General features: G+C 41.4%; 1 protein-coding gene across 4 annotated transcripts in view; it reads right to left on the minus strand.

Moving 5' to 3' along the window:
• IQCK (IQ motif containing K) overlaps positions 1 to 16,716 on the minus strand; it is a 95,468-nt gene that overhangs the window by 26,774 nt on the left and 51,978 nt on the right. For all 4 annotated transcript variants that reach the window (XM_084641817.1, XM_084641818.1, XM_084641819.1 and 1 more), the window contains exon 8: positions 577 to 688. In XM_084641817.1, the coding sequence (XP_084497943.1) occupies positions 577 to 688 (112 nt within the window). The remainder of the gene's footprint in view (positions 1 to 576; positions 689 to 16,716) is intronic.

Raw genomic sequence — 16,716 nt, forward strand, 5'->3', positions numbered from 1 at the left:
AGCGGGATCAAACAATTGGTTATACAGTTAGCAGCAGCAGCATTCTAACATGATTTCCCTGGAAATTTTTTTCCCTGTTCTTGAGAACTGTGCCTGCCAATTCTACTACAAATAACTACACTGCACAAAGGGTAAAAATTGAATAACACCAATATAATGGTTCTCAGACAGAAAAGTCCTCAAGTTCAGGAAAACCATGTTAGAACCCCGCTAGCAATATCAGTATTTAAATGTGGTATAGTATCTAGTAGAGAAGTCTGAGCCCAGTGGGCCCTATGAGATACTGGGTCATATCCTCAGCTGGTGTAACTTGTCATAGCTTCATTGAAGCCAATGGAACTATGACAAGTTACACCAGCTGAAGATCTAGCCCAGTAGTGTATTTTGCGTTAGCATTTCAAGTTACAAACACATCTAGGAAATCTGAAGGAGCAGTGAAGTACTTCAGTAAAACCTATGCCCTGCCTGGATTGTCATTTGTGATCAGTGTATCATTGTGTTACATACATCTGAGTGAGTATAAAATGTTTATCATTTAAATTACGAAGTCTTTAATCCCTGGTTTGGGCAACCTACCTTTGGTTTCCTGTTTAGTCCAGAACTCTTGCACTCTTTTAATAATGTTCTTGTCCTCTCTCAATTGCTTTTGCCATTGCCGCAGTTCTTGTACCTCAGTGTCACAGCGGACCTAGGAAAGGAAAAACACGGTATTGTAAGAAATGTACCTGTGTCCTCCCTAAATGCATTATCAATGTTTTACTATAACAAATCTATGTAACTAAAGTAGAATGAAACTTATAAATGGAAATCAGGAGTAACTACAAAAGTCAATGGAATTACACAGGTGTAGAGTAAGTCACAATGACATATAGTTTCAAGAAAAGCGGATAAGAAAGACTGACTTTCTGAAGCACAATTCTTTCCCTGGGCTGCTCATTATACAGGACCAGATGTAAAAGCACAATCTAGCCCCAAGGGCTTAAAAAATTCAGTCTATACAGAAGCAAAATCTACATAATTGACATACCCTGTTGAAAACATATGCCAGTTATGGCTAGCAGGGACTCCTCTGAATGCTATGTGATGGCAGATAGTTACATATTTCCTGAATTGTTTAAAAAATTAAGCACTGTACTTAAAAGCATTAAGGCCTTTACCAACCCACTGAGCAGCCATAATAGTGCAGGAGAGGAACACGAAGCAAACAAAGAGCCATGCAGCAGGAAATTAATGCTAGCAAACCAATTCCCACCTACTAACGGTTGCAAATAGGCATGCAGACAACCCCAGTCCTACAATTTAAATAGACTTTTACAGAGAGGAATGCCATTAATCCATTATTTGAAGTAATTGAAATGCATTCATGACATCTATTCTTTGTCAATCATCCATATGAAGGGCCTGCTCCCATTGAAGATAATGACAACACTCCCAGGCCATGTCTACATTTCATAGAATCATAGAATCATAGAATATCAGGGTTGGAAGGGACCCCAGAAGGTCATCTAGTCCAACCCCCTGCTCAAAGCAGGACCAATTCCCAGTTAAATCATCCCAGCCAGGGCTTTGTCAAGCCTGACCTTAAAAACCTCTAAGGAAGGAGATTCTACCACCTCCCTAGGTAACGCATTCCAGTGTTTCACCACCCTCTTAGTGAAAAAGTTTTTCCTAATATCCAATCTAAACCTCCCCCACTGCAACTTGAGACCATTACTCCTCGTTCTGTCATCTGCTACCTTTGAGAACAGTCTAGAGCCATCCTCTTTGGAACCCCCTTTCAGGTAGTTGAAAGCAGCTATCAAATCCCCCCTCATTCTTCTCTTCTGCAGGCTAAACAATCCCAGCTCCCTCAGCCTCTCCTCATAACTCATGTGTTCCAGTCCCCTAATCATTTTTGTTGCCCTTCGCTGGACTCTCTCCAATTTATCCACATCCTTCTTGAAGTGTGGGGCCCAAAACTGGACACAGTACTCCAGATGAGGCCTCACCAATGTCGAATAGAGGGGAACGATCACGTCCCTCGATCTGCTCGCTATGCCCCTACTTATACATCCCAAAATGCCATTGGCCTTCTTGGCAACAAGGGCACACTGCTGACTCATATCCAGCTTCTCGTCCACTGTCACCCCTAGGTCCTTTTCCGCAGAACTGCTGCCTAGCCATTCGGTCCCTAGTCTGTAGCTGTGCATTGGGTTCTTCCGTCCTAAGTGCAGGACCCTGCACTTATCCTTATTGAACCTCATCAGATTCCTTTTGGCCCAATCTTCCAATTGGTCTAGGTCCTTCTGTATCCTATCCCTCCCCTCCAGCGTATCTACCACTCCTCCCAGTTTAGTATCATCCGCAAATTTGCTGAGAGTGCAATCCACACCATCCTCCAGATCATTTATGAAGATATTGAATAAAACCGGCCCCAGGACCGACCCTTGGGGCACTCCACTTGATACCGGCTGCCAACTAGACATGGAGCCATTGATCACTACCCATTGAGCCCGACAATTTAGCCAGCTTTCTACCCACCTTATAGTGCATTCATCCAGCCCATACTTCCTTAACTTGCTGACAAGAATACTATGGGAGACCGTGTCAAAAGCTTTGCTAAAGTCAAGAAACAATACATCCACTGCTTTCCCTTCATCCACAGAACCAGTAATCTCATCATAAAAGGCGATTAGATTAGTCAGGCATGACCTTCCCTTGGTGAATCCATGCTGGCTGTTCCTGATCACTTTCCTCTCATGCAAGTGCTTCAGGATTGATTCTTTGAGGACCTGCTCCATGATTTTTCCAGGGACTGAGGTGAGGCTGACTGGCCTGTAGTTCCCAGGATCTTCCTTCTTCCCTTTTTTAAAGATTGGCACTACATTAGCCTTTTTCCAGTCATCCGGGACTTCCCCGGTTCGCCACGAGTTTTCAAAGATAATGGTCAGTGGCTCTGCAATCACAGCCGCCAATTCCTTCAGCACTCTCGGATGCAACTCGTCCGGCCCCATGGACTTGTGCACGTCCAGCTTTTTTAAATAGTCCCTAACCGCCTCTATCTCCACAGAGGGCTGGCCATCTCTTCCGCATTTTGTGATGCCCAGCGCAGCAGTCTGGGAGCTGACCTTGTTAGTGAAAACAGAGGCAAAAAAAGCATTGAGTACATTAGCTTTTTCCACATCCTCTGTCACTAGGTTGCCTCCCTCGTTCAGTAAGGGGCCCACACATTCCTTGGCTTTCTTCTTGTTGCCAACATACCTGAAGAAACCCTTCTTGTTACTCTTGACATCTCTGGCTAGCTGCAGCTCCAGGTGCGATTTGGCCCTCCTGATAACATTCCTACATGCCCGAGCAATATTTTTATACTCTTCCCTGGTCATATGTCCAACCTTCCACTTCTTGTAAGCTTCTTTTTTATGTTTAAGATCCGCTAGGATTTCACCATTAAGCCAAGCTGGTCGCCTGCCATATTTACTATTCTTTCGACTCATCGGGATGGTTTGTCCCTGTAACCTCAACAGGGATTCCTTGAAATACAGCCAGCTCTCCTGGACTCCTTTCCCCTTCAAGTTAGTCCCCCAGGGGATCCTGGCCATCCGTTCCCTGAGGGAGTCGAAGTCTGCTTTCCTGAAGTCCAGGGTCCGTATCCTGCTGCTTACCTTTGTTCCCTGCGTCAGGATCCTGAACTCAACCAACTCATGGTCACTGCCTCCCAGATTCCCATCCACTTTTGCTTCCCCCACTAATTCTACCCGGTTTGTGAGCAGCAGGTCAAGAAAAGCACCCCCCCTAGTTGGCTCCTCTAGCACTTGCGCCAGGAAATTGTCCCCTACGCTTTCCAAAAACTTCCTGGATTGTCTATGCACCGCTGTATTGCTCTCCCAGCAGATATCAGGAAAATTAAAGTCACCCATGAGAATCAGGGCATGCGATCTAGTAGCTTCCGTGAGCTGCCGGAAGAAAGCCTCATCCACCTCATCCCCCTGGTCCGGTGGTCTATAGCAGACTCCCACCACTACATCACTCTTGTTGCACACACTTCTAAACTTAATCCAGAGACACTCAGGTTTTTCTGCAGTTTCGTACCGGAGCTCTGAGCAGTCATACTGCTCCCTTACATACAGTGCTACTCCCCCACCTTTTCTGCCCTGCCTGTCCTTCCTGAACAGTTTATAACCATCCATGACAGTACTCCAGTCATATGAGTTATCCCACCAAGTCTCTGTTATTCCGATCACGTCATAGTTCCTTGACATCACCAGGACCTCCAGTTCTCCCTGCTTGTTTCCAAGGCTTTGTGCATTTGTATATAAGCACTTGAGATAACCTGTTGATCGCCCCTCATTGCCAGTATGAGGCAGGAGCCCTCCCCTCACAGACATTCCTGCCTGTGCTTCCTCCCGGTATCCTGCTTTCCCACTTACCTCAGGGCTTTGGTCTCCTTCCCCCGGTGAACCTAGTTTAAAGCCCTCCTCACTAGGTTAGCCAGCCTGCTGGCAAAGATGCTCTTCCCTCTCTTCGTAAGATGGAGCCCGTCTCTGCCCAGCACTCCTCCTTCATGGAACACCATCCCATGGTCAAAGAAACCAAAGCCTTCTCTCCGACACCACCTGCGTAGCCATTCGTTGACTTCCACGATTCGACGCTCCCTACCTAGGCCTTTTCCTTCCACGGGGAGGATGGACGAGAACACCACTTGCGCCTCCAACTCCTTAATTCTTCTTCCTAGAGCCACATAGTCCGCAGTGATCCGCTCAAGGTCATTCTTGGCAGTATCATTGGTGCCCACGTGGAGAAGCAGGAAGGGGTAGCGATCCGAGGGCTTGATGAGTCTCGGCAGTCTCTCCGTCACATCACGAATCTTGGCCCCTGGCAAGCAGCAGACTTCTCGGTTTTCCCGGTCAGGGCGGCAGATAGATGACTCAGTCCCCCGGAGGAGAGAGTCCCCGACCACCACCACCCGCCTTCTCCTCTTGGGGGTGGTGGTCGTGGAACCCCCAACCTCAGGACAGCGCATCTCATGCCTTCCAACCAGCGGAGTCTCCTTAAACTTTTCTGAAATGCTCTAACCCTGGGTCTAGCAGTAGTGCTGCTCCCATTGGTCTGAACAACAGTTGGACCCACCTCAATTTTTTACCATTGTCTCATCTTGACCTGCAGAAAGCATGTTTCGTGGTAAACATGCCTTCAGCTGATCTAGCCTAGCATTCCCCACCGTTCCTAGCATCAATGCTAGAGAAACTCTGGGAGAATTTCAGAAAATCCAAAGCATTAGATACAGCCCCACTTACTTCAATGGGAGCAGAAACTGTTTATCAGGATGGCCAATGACAATTAAGCAGATTCTCCTGTGTAGCTGAACCTATACCATGTGGTACCTGAATTATGATAGTTATCAAAATGCATCTTCTGTTTTTTATTTATAAGCTCTAGGTACATAAAACTGCATTGTAATTTAGGGTCCTACAAAGATAATGGCTGTTAACAACAAATATTAACAAGCCTGTTTTCCCCTCTCAGTGGTGGTGTCCCCATGTTTCCAATGCACCCACGGATTCAGTTCCTGGGAAGCCTCCTCACATTTAATTTTAGATAATATTGTAATTAATATTAACTTATGTGGTGGTGGTCTGTTACATTTCAATCTTCTTCCTCTTTTATGACAGACTTTGAGAGCATGACTCTATCTCCATTAGTTTCAAAATTCTTAAGGGAGACCATGAATGTTATTTAGCAAAAGCATTCTTTCCACCAAAAATATATTTCCTGCGCCTTGAAACCAAGAAAGCTACCTACAATAGCTGGAACCCTGGAGTAGTTTTTAATCCATTTCAGAGGAGGGCACTTGTTACATTGTAGACAGAGCAGTAATGCAACGCAAGGTTACAAAATGAATGCGAACAGAGAAGAATTTTACTCAGTGACCTGACATCATATATCTCGTACAATAGTACATTATCTTTTCTCCAATAAACTAGCTCTGCATCGTTTGTTACACTTTAACATGTTTAATATGAACACTTGAAATCAGAAAAATAGTATTAATGTTACTAGCCAAAACTGTATTTTCATGGTCACAGAAATCAAAACTCATTTCTATGAACCTCATCAGCTATTCCTCCCACAGGTAGGTTATACAGGACAAGTCCATGCACTGGATGTTTTCCTAGACGCACAAGAGATATATGCATCTGATGAAGTGGTTCTAGCCCACAAAAACTTATGCCCAGATAAATTTGTTAGTCTCTAAGGTGCCACAAGGACTCCTCGTTATTTTTGCTGATACAGACTAACACAGCTACTATTCTGAGAAGAGATGTATTGTGTCTCTCTGATGCTCTCACATATAAGTTCTACTAAATGAGTATCAATTAATTAGTTGCATGGAATCAATCTTCCTATGTGTACAAGGGTTGAGGGGGAAGGGCCTGCAGGAGGGTAAAGGAACAGGGCTTGTTCTATCCCAAAGAAATAACAGCACCTATTCCTTACTGAAAATTTGTTGAAAAAGTGAAGTGTGCGATTTGTAACTGAACCTATGTCAAAATGTGTTTAGGTGAATGCCAAGGGTGCACTACTGATCTTTACATATTAAGGAGAAAGAAAATGTTGCTAATGGAGAAAAATCCAACCATCGAGCAGGTCCTTACAGCTCCTAAGTGGGAGCACAGGAGGGGGGAAGAGCCCAAGAAGATCCCTTCCTTTTGTGCCTCCTGTAAGCGACTGTCAGAAGTGCAAGAACTACTCTCGCTGTTCGTCTCACTTGGCTCTGGAGTGAGACTGGCAAATGAGGTTGAAAAGGAGCAGGAGGACATTTTGCTGCATCACATCATCCTATGAAAGAGCGCAGCAATGGGGGCACTCTTCCGCAAGAATGCCTCTGAAATCATCCTGACATGATGTCACTCAACATGGGCTAGTGCCTGAGAGGCAGAGTAAGTCCATAGGGTCTAACTCTGCAATAACTTACACTTTGTGCTATCCCACTGAAGGGGCACAGAATGTATGTTAGTGCAGAATTTGCCCCAAGGGGTAGCATATGGTGTAATTAAGTGCTGAATATGGTCAATAAAACTTAGAAAATAGTATTACTTGCTCTATAGCATTGCAGTTATCTCAGTTCTCATCACTTAGCAGCTATACAAGAGCTAATTTGCTATATGAGAGATGTCATGATTCATGAATGACTGTTGAGATTTCCAATCTTTAGACTGATAGGATTTGGTCATCTTATGAAGAGAACACATTCAAATACCTAAGTAAAATGGAATATCTCACACATTTAAGAATCCATTCCAATTACAGTATATCAACTTTTTAATAATTCAGCAAATTATTTTAATATATCTTTGGCAATACACCAGCAAATTAGTTCTGCTTTATAAACACAATATAATTCTAACCAGACAATAACCTGCAAAACAGCCAACAGGCAAATATGTTTGCAAGTAATCAAGGCATGGGGATGAATCCATGTCTTTGTCTCACGGAAGACCACTACGATGTGAAGTACTGAACAAGTCCAGTTTTGAAGTCAGAGTGCAGCTTTTCTTTTAAAAAACCCAAACCTTTTAGAGTGAATCCACATTTGCTGTAAATGCAGCAAACATTCTATTGATTGCCTGGGTCACACTCATTTATTCTGAGCCTTTTGGTGGTGGCTCTATCTTGTGAAAAGGGGCATCACTGATGACAGCAGAAGTATAAGAACACCTTGTCAGAGATAAAGGTAAATCATTTCTATTCTGATTTAATTCTAGTTTAAACAATCAGAATACATACATAATAAATAATGACATTTGATATTTACATAATGCCTTTGATCCCAAGGAATCACAAAACACTTTACAAATTATAGACATGATACTACAATCCTGCCCCATCTAATACTCTCAATACAGTAACTTTTTGGTCATCTCTACACATAACAACAATGAAATGCATTCAGGTCTGGGTTAGAGGCCAACTGGGGCACACCACACTGCATAATGGGGAGAGATAAGACGATTTTTGATCAAAGACACTAAAGAAATATCTACTCATTAAAATATGTCCTGGGGTGAACAATGGCCAGGCAGCATGGACAGGACCTGTTTTTCATGTCTCTTTCAGAAGACCAACGTAAAACAAATTGTATAAAACTCAATTCTACATTAAAGGAATAATGGAATAGGTCTACCACCACTGGGTTTTGAATCTATGGTGCTACAGAGTCTAAGTATGTTAAACCTAAGGCTTAAGCTACTAAGCCAGCTGAGTTTAAATTTACAGCATCACAGTAATTACACAGCAGAGATTGCTTTGCACTCTCTGATCAAGGTTCCAGTATTGTTGGTGCCACAAATGATGTCACTTTTCAGGAAAATGGTGGTCACCAGCTGGAGAGTCAGATATGCCAATTTAAGCAAAAGCTGTTTCCAATACAATTCACACAGTTTATATTTTTATGAGAAGAGCTTTCATCCAGGTACATTTGCAGAATGCTACGTCAAGCAAAACGTGCATAAGCTTTCTTTTTAAGGCCCAGGGCAAAGCCAAAAAATGAGTAGAGGAGTCAAGATCATTAACATTACTCTGTTAACAGTTTCCTCCTGTGTGCCATGCTCTCCGACTTCAGAGACCGATCTAATGCATGGTGCATTATCAAATTTTTTTGAAATGCAGACAATGTGCATTCAGCCAATCACTTCAGACCACTTACTTGGAAGGATACACAAGAATTCCAATACATACATCCAGAATGACCTTCCTAGCTCTAATGAATCTATACTATGTATTGTAAAATTATACATTGCTGAACATTTTGTGATCTTGTCTCTTATATAAGGCCCTGAGTGGTGATAAATTTAACTAATGTGCACATTTGGCAGAGGTAATGTTACTTAAACACCTCCCAGCAGTCACACTTGTCCCTGATGAAAATATCCTTACATACAAGCCTGTCATAACTGAAACACATTTTTAAATTAATCCTTTCTAACCTCCCAAAATAGATGTTAACAATTCAACCCAGGTTTGTGCCCAGGAAAATAAAGGGACAGGGCATTCTCTTATGAAAATATAGATTTACTGAATATAATTATTTTTAGTACAAGTCTCAAAAAGAAATATTTTAAATAAATTTTCTGGGTTTGGGGATTCTAAGTACCTACAGCAATGCAAACTACATTTGTTAAGCAGTATGTCGAAGAACCACTCATTGCTACCTTGTGTCTTCTTATTCATGAACTAAGCTTTATTTCACTTTTCATATGTATAATGCTTGCATCTCCTATGGCGTAAATAAGCTACCATGTTTGCTTGATCTTGCTTCATTGGTAAGAGCTTGATCTTGCAAGGTGAAGGGTGCCCTCTATTCCCACTGAAGTCAGCCCCACTCAGGATCAGGCTACAGGGTAGCAGCATACAAAGGTGTAGATCACTATATCTATCTTTTATGATGATTAATTATATATTTTAATTAACAATTTTGTATTTTATTTGGCTTCATTTTAACAAGCCACACAAGAAGTAGTAGAAAAATGGTAATAAAATGTTCATTGCTATATTTTGTGATATTACAGTTCTTAATACTTTGAATACTGTAGGTTTTCAAATGCTGTTTGATCCCACAGCTTCTTCTTTACCCATCTGTGATAAGGTTCAGACTTCTGAATTAGTTGTTGGCAGTATCTCAGATTCCCACTACTACTTCAACTCCCTTTGGAACCAGCCTTTAAACTTTCTCTCTCTGATCATGCTTTTCAGCACACAAAAGAAAATAAGAAGAAAGCAAGATTGGGGGAGAGAGAAGGGGGGGTTGTTTTGTTTTTTTATTTTTCCCATCAGTTTGTGAATGTTTATCAAGAAGGTTAAACCAGAGAATATTAAAACAGTGGAATTCTTCTTTTAAAGAGGAAAATTGAGTCTTAACCATTGTGCTGCGTGAGGCACAGTGCTCTTCCTTTTACTTTTGCTCATGGGGAGCATGTTCCAGTTGAGTACCATTAAGAATAGGATTCTCCAGCCAAAACTAGTGACTAAAACTCTGAGGATGCAGGATATCTGTGTCCAAGAATATTTCCATAAAAATGACACACCTCCTCCTAAAGTTAATCAACCCTGCTTCTGTAGGAGACTATCATCTCTTCTGTTTCAACACCCTCATGGTCTTTGAGGCTCTTGCTGATATTTTCACCAGAAAGTGAAAGTATGTTACTGGGAAGAACTAGAGAGAAAAATGGGGCACTGTTGTTTTTCATTTTGGACTTCAAGCGTCAGTATATCCATTTGAACAGGCCTTACTCCAAAACTTTTCTCCTAACACCAGAGCAACCAGAACTGGCCATCTTACCCCAGCCTAGTATTTCTCCTCCTGTAACTTTGGAAAATACATTAATTTATCACATCTAATAGCTCCTTTCACTCCCCACAAGAATGTTCCATATACTTACCAACATAATCCCTAAAGACGTGGGAAAGATAAAGATGCTTCCAGACACTCACATTTTATACAGATCCTTTCAAAATGTAGGGAAAAGCTCAAAAAGAAAAGAGTGAGGCCCTAATTCCTTAGTTCTTCCACCCTGGATGTTTGACATGGATGACATTAACAATAAAATTCTCTTTCTTCCCATTTCTCTCTGACTCTCCTGTCTCTTCAAGGCCCATCTTCCTAGCATTGGACCAAAGATAAGATGAAGATAAATCTTACTCTTTTTTTCAGCCCTTTCTGGGCTTGATCCCACAGGGTGCTGAGTGCCCTCAATGTCCATTGACTTCAACAGGAGGGTGCTCAGAACCTACAAAAAGCTAAGCTTCCACTGACCTAGAGAGTGCTCAGCAGCTTGGTAGGTGGTGTGACATAGGGTGCCCAGGGTAGCCCTCAGTGGAAATGCCAAGGTCAGGGCAGGCTGCAAAAAAGAGAGCAGATACTCCCAAGACTGGTGGGTAACACTGAAGTTAAACTCCCAACAAGTCACAAACTGTGCTTCTGATCCCCACACTGGTTATCAAGCAGCAAAAAAAAAAAAAAAAGAAAAAGAAAAAAAAAAATCACACAGCCAGTTGCATTCCAGTTCTCTGGCTCCCAATCAGCACCTAGGTCCAGTACAGTAAGAAGTTATTTTAGAACTCTGCTCACAATACAAAATGTTCTTCTCAACCGCAAAGGGCCAGCCGCATTGCCAGGTCAATATTAGGCTGGATCTTACCCAAAATAGCACGCTTCCAGCCAATCCTTTAGTGTCTAAAACGAAAGGTTTATAATAAAGAAAAAAAGGAAGAACAAGGAGAGAGTTGTTAAATAATAAAGCAGTTACATTCACACAAAGACTTCAAAGTCCATATATCAGGTTCTTAGCAGTACTGGTGAGTTTGCTGGCTTGAAAGTCCCTCTGGAACACATCCACAGCTTTGATGAGTCATTGAGTCCTTTGTTCAGAGCTTCATTTGCAGAAAAGTTCCTCCAGAGGCAAGAAGACTGAAGACAAAATGGAGAGGATCCAGCTGCCTTTTATAGTCTTTTGCTATGCGGCCTGTGCTTCCTTTGTTCCAAACCAAAGCTGATAACAGAATATGACATGGAAGCTTTAGGCTTTGTCTATACTGGCAAGTGAAAGACAAAACTTTTGTCATTGAGGTGTTAAAAACACACACACACACACACCCCGAAGACAAAAATTTTGTCGACAACAAGCGCTGGTCTTGGCGTTCTCCTGCCAACAACACTAACGCCACTCATTGGGGATGTTTTTTGTTGGCAGGAGAGCTCTCTCCTGCTGACAAACAGTGGCTACGCTGCGTGCATTTTAGCAGCATGCTCTGTCCATAGCCATACCAGATGCCTTGCTGACTAATAAGGTGTCTTCCCTGGCTCCTTTCAATGTGTTCATTGTACAGTTGATGACCCATGTAGGGCCATCAAAGAGGCTAGGCAGTGCTGATGCCAATCTGTCTGGGGATGTGACCCAGATTCACAGCACAAGTTTGAAATACAGATATACCCTACATATCTATAACTCATAATACAAAGGTGATGCAAACATATAAACAAGATCATCATACTTGGTAAATTGTGACATTTTTGCAGATAGCTCACATGGCATATCTGCTATGATTCATTCCAATTTTATAATATTGGTATTAATAAAATCAGTGGTCACCCATATTCCATACAGCATCACAGGAGGCACTCAGCAACTTTCAGGTTCAGACTCAAATGAGGGGCAACATAGATAACTAAGGTGCATGGAAATGGGGGAAGCTGGTGGGGCAAGAACCTGTGTGATGGCAAAGGGGCTCAGTGGAGGTGATCCTGGGGTTGGGGACAGGTCCCACAGGATTGTTCATAGGGAGGAATACCTGAGCTGTAGCTCACGAAAGCTTATGCTCAAATAAATTGGTTAGTCTCTAAGGTGCCACAAGTACTCCTTTTCTTTTTGCGAATACAGACTAACACGGCTGTTACTCTGATATCTGCCTTATGGCACGAGAGTGCATGTGCTCATGTATGTGTGTATGTGAAAGAAGGGGAAAGGGGGAGAAAGAGACTATCCCCAGGAAGGAATCCACACACGGTTTTAGTTCAGGAGAGGATGATTTAAGCCAATGTATTTAAGCCTCAGATAAGACCAAATTTTACAGAAATTAAAATGGAAAGAGAAAGGAATTAAATTCTCTCAACTAAAGTAAGTGAAATTGACATTTGCCAAGCAACTTTTTTCAACATATCTCAGGATGCTCCTTTGGAACATGATGGGTTTGCATAAGTTCACTAAGGGAAGATGAATGTTGAAGGTAAAGGAAAGAATTCTTGTGCCAGAGCTACCATAGACCTTGGGTGTTCCTGCTTCTCTCCTAGATACCACCTCAAAATTATGAAACGTTTTTGCCCTCTTCATGGAAGGGGGTGAGATTTTATCTTTACATGTGTGTAAAGCACCAAGTACAGATAAATGATGATAATGTTGTCCCTTTAGCCTGAGTGGTTAGCCAATATTTGGGGACTTGCAGGGTTTTTTCTGTTAGGAGGAGAAACTGATGATATGAATCAGGTACTTTCTTTAGTGCAATCCTGTTTATTTACAAAGAATGCACAAAGTCTTGTTTCCCTGAACAGCGTAGCAACAACCAACCCCAGAAAGTTTCTTTCCTTAGAAATGCCCAAACCTACCTATCCAGTGATTTCTGTGCCCAAGAAGCTCTGTCTCTCTGCTTCCCCTCAGGATCATGCTCACAACTGCTTCTCTCACTTTCTTCTGGCTTTTTCTCCCTTTGACTCCCCAGCCTGCAAATCCAATACTTAGCCTCTGATTGTCAGTCAGGAAAACCCCTTTAAATCTACCTGGATTAGTTTTTGCTGAGGTCTCACCAGACAGCCCTTTGCCTTGGGTAGTAGCTTCTTTTGCTTCCCATTCACGGCACACAGCTTCACCTTCCATTTAGCCTGAAAGCAGGGTGTTTATAAAAACCAGAACTGAGAGTGTCTTTGGATCAAAACTCACTTGATGGAAGCCATTAACAACTTCCAATATAACAACTGCATTCTTCTGAAATTGGCTCAAGGTGGAGCTGAACACACTGGTTCCTTATCTCTTATTGCTAGCCTTTGCTTCAATGTTAAAATTCTGCTCTGCAGCTTTTGGTGCAAAGACTTTTTTTTAATTGGATGACACGTTGCTGTTGATCTGTCTGAGTTTTTCACATTGTGTATATTCACTCAGGCATGGGTGATAAAAACAAGGGAAGCATCATGAATAGATTTGAAAAGCTCAGTTAATTTTACAAATGAGGTCATTTCACCCTCTAAATCGATATATGCCTCAGTATGTTTGACAATGAGTGTCCTGAAGAACAGTTGAAGAGGTACACAAAACATCTGTGTGAGGAAAATTTTTAAACAATATAACAGGGCTTGCTGTGGTTTCTTCCATCTGAGATGATGTAGCTTCAAAAATAAAGAACTACAAGGATTCAAATTTATATCCTCACATTCTGGAATGTTATTGTTACACACGAGCTATCTTTTATTTTATTAAATTTCTTAGTTATTTACTTCTTGAGAAATCAAACAGTGTGTCCAGAATATTTTCCCCTCTACGCTTCAATGTGTGTGGTGTGTGATTTCATGTCCTTGAAAATGTAAATTGAGAAGTCCAGTGGAAGTAATGACCTTCCTTTTTCACAGTGCACTGTATGATCTACTAGGGCACACCTTTGTATTTATAGTCAATATTACCAGAAGGTGTGCAGTGTAATAATAGGGTGTTTTAGAATTACAGATTGTATGAATTATATAATTAAGTTCAGTGAACAATGTCTATATGAAAAGTTTAAAACCACTACTTGATAAAACCTTTTTGTATCTTGTTGAAATAAAAAATGAGTTTTCCAAACAATGTTCTAAAAATATCCTGGGGTGGGAGGAAGCCTTTACAAAGAAACTGTTATGGACAGACTAAATCAATGCTGACTTATATATCAACTAGTTTTAAAAGTTCCTGCCTTTTGAAATTTTAGATTAACCATATCCCATGATATTTTGTATCCATTTTCCTTGTAGAGGATGAGTGATTCTCATTTAAGTTTAACATTCTCTTTATTTACCAACATACATAAAAATACATCACCCTAGATTTACTGTATTATAGCTTGTTATTAACAGCTAGCTCTGTGTTAGCTTGGAAGCTTGTCTCCCTCACCAACAGAAAAGTTCGACCAATAAAAGATATTGCATAACCCATCTTGTCTCTTTAATTTCAGCTTATAACTCTTAAACAAAACTCTGCCCCCTGCACTCAACAAACCAGCAAAAATATTTCACAGTTTGATAGTTAATCATTGCAATTGACTGTTCTTTAGGACTCTGCTTTTCTTTTCTAACAGATTTAAGTCTACAAACAATACTCTTTTAAATTAAATGTTAATGTAGAGGGCAAAGACATTGCCTTTCAGAACCTTTGCCCCCAAACACAAGGTATCTGAGCAACTTTGTAGTGTTAATCCAACATACAAATGTTATTGGATAATGATTGGCTTTGCAATATTTTACTGTGAGGATGCCTGCAGTGGTATTGTCAGTGCTAATTAATGTTATTGTGGGAATCAAAGTCAGATAGGTTAAAAAAGAAAATCAGGGAAAACAAATAAACACACAGCATAAAACATCACAGGACTCTATTAATCAAGAATAAATAGTCAGAGCATGCTCCCATGCTCATATTCATACAAGATTCTTCACATACTGAAGTCTGTTTATAAGCAGCACAGAGAGTTTCTATATTCATTGTTATTTAGAAAACACGCTATATTTACAGAAACAGAAGTCTAACTCCCTGTGCAGTGAAGCAAAGTAGGTTCAAAGTCTGGAGGTTATTCACACGTTCCAAAAAAACCCCTCACTCATGATAAATAAAATAATGTGTTATGTCATGGTTATATTGCTTTCTCATCCCTCATTTTATTTTTAAATTTAAATAAAGAAACTTCAGTATCACTTCCTTAAAGTACATTATCACATGGAATAGCTGTCAGGAGGAATGCTGGATGTAAACTGGAGTGACCTATGAAGCACTATCCAAAATATTTGGAAAATTCTACAGATTAATTTACATATTTGCTAACATTTGTGTTAATTCTTTTGATCAAAGTGGGCTGAACCTGTGATGCATTGATGAAACTACAAATGGCATAACAGGACATCTGGATTCCAGAGTCATTAGAGGTCTCTTCCCTATCCTGCCTGGCTGAGGTGCTTTACTTTGGGTCTAGCATAGTGTGCAGGTGGAAGAGGCCACTGATCGTGCCATGAGTATGAGGCCTTTTTTGCTGATCCATGAACCAATCTTGGTACTTAGTCCGGAGGAAATTTTTCAGCTACTGAAAGGGCATCAAAACTCGTGGTGACAGACTAGCCCCACTGAAGTCAATGGGAGTTTTGCCTGCCATCATTGAAGTCAGTGGGAATTATAACGTGTTTTGGCAATGAATGAGGCAGGGGTCCTGTAGAAAAAATAGTATGCAATTAAAGATTGTAACATAATACATATGTACAAAATGGTTGAACTAAGGTTGCACAGACAACATTAATTCCGGCATTTCCTAACTTTTGAGTGCTTGATTTTACAACCTTAACAACAACCTTTTAACATAGTTTTTTTGTGTGTGATTTCCTAGGTTTTTTAAAAAACAAATTGAAAAAACAGAAGTTCCATCATGTAACATTATACTGACATCCACCTGGGTCATTAGCAAGGTTGGAGTCTTTAGATCCTTCATATTGACCTCTGCTACTTGAGCTAATGGAGTTAGTGATAGCAGATTGTCATCCTCAGTAGGGACCAGCAAGAGAGGGGGATGGGACATTTTGCCAATCTATTTCACAAATACTTATTGATAATAGACAAATGGTGAGACTCAGAAAGCATGGGCTCCATTCCAGGCTCTGGAGAGAAGAATGCTCTAGTAGGCATGGACTCTTCTGCCTATTCCCCCTTAAGTATGGCCTAGTCTGCCCCATTCCTTCCAACATGTGTCTGTCTCACTCCTGCCATTTTCTCACCTCTGGATCCTTATGCCAGTTCCATTCTCCTCACCCAGCTTGTCCCATTTTCCACTCCTCAGGCTTCTCACTCCATTTTCCATGTCCAGCAAGTCCTAGTCTGATCCCTCTGGACTCCCCATCCACATCTCACTCTCCCCCAGACTCCCAAGCCCAGCTTCATTGCCCAGACATTCACAGTTCTTTCCCAAAAA

The sequence above is a fragment of the Lepidochelys olivacea genome (genome assembly GCF_965140295.1).
Source record: "Lepidochelys olivacea isolate rLepOli2 genome assembly, chromosome: 10".
In the NCBI taxonomy this organism is placed as follows: Eukaryota; Metazoa; Chordata; order Testudines; family Cheloniidae; genus Lepidochelys; species Lepidochelys olivacea.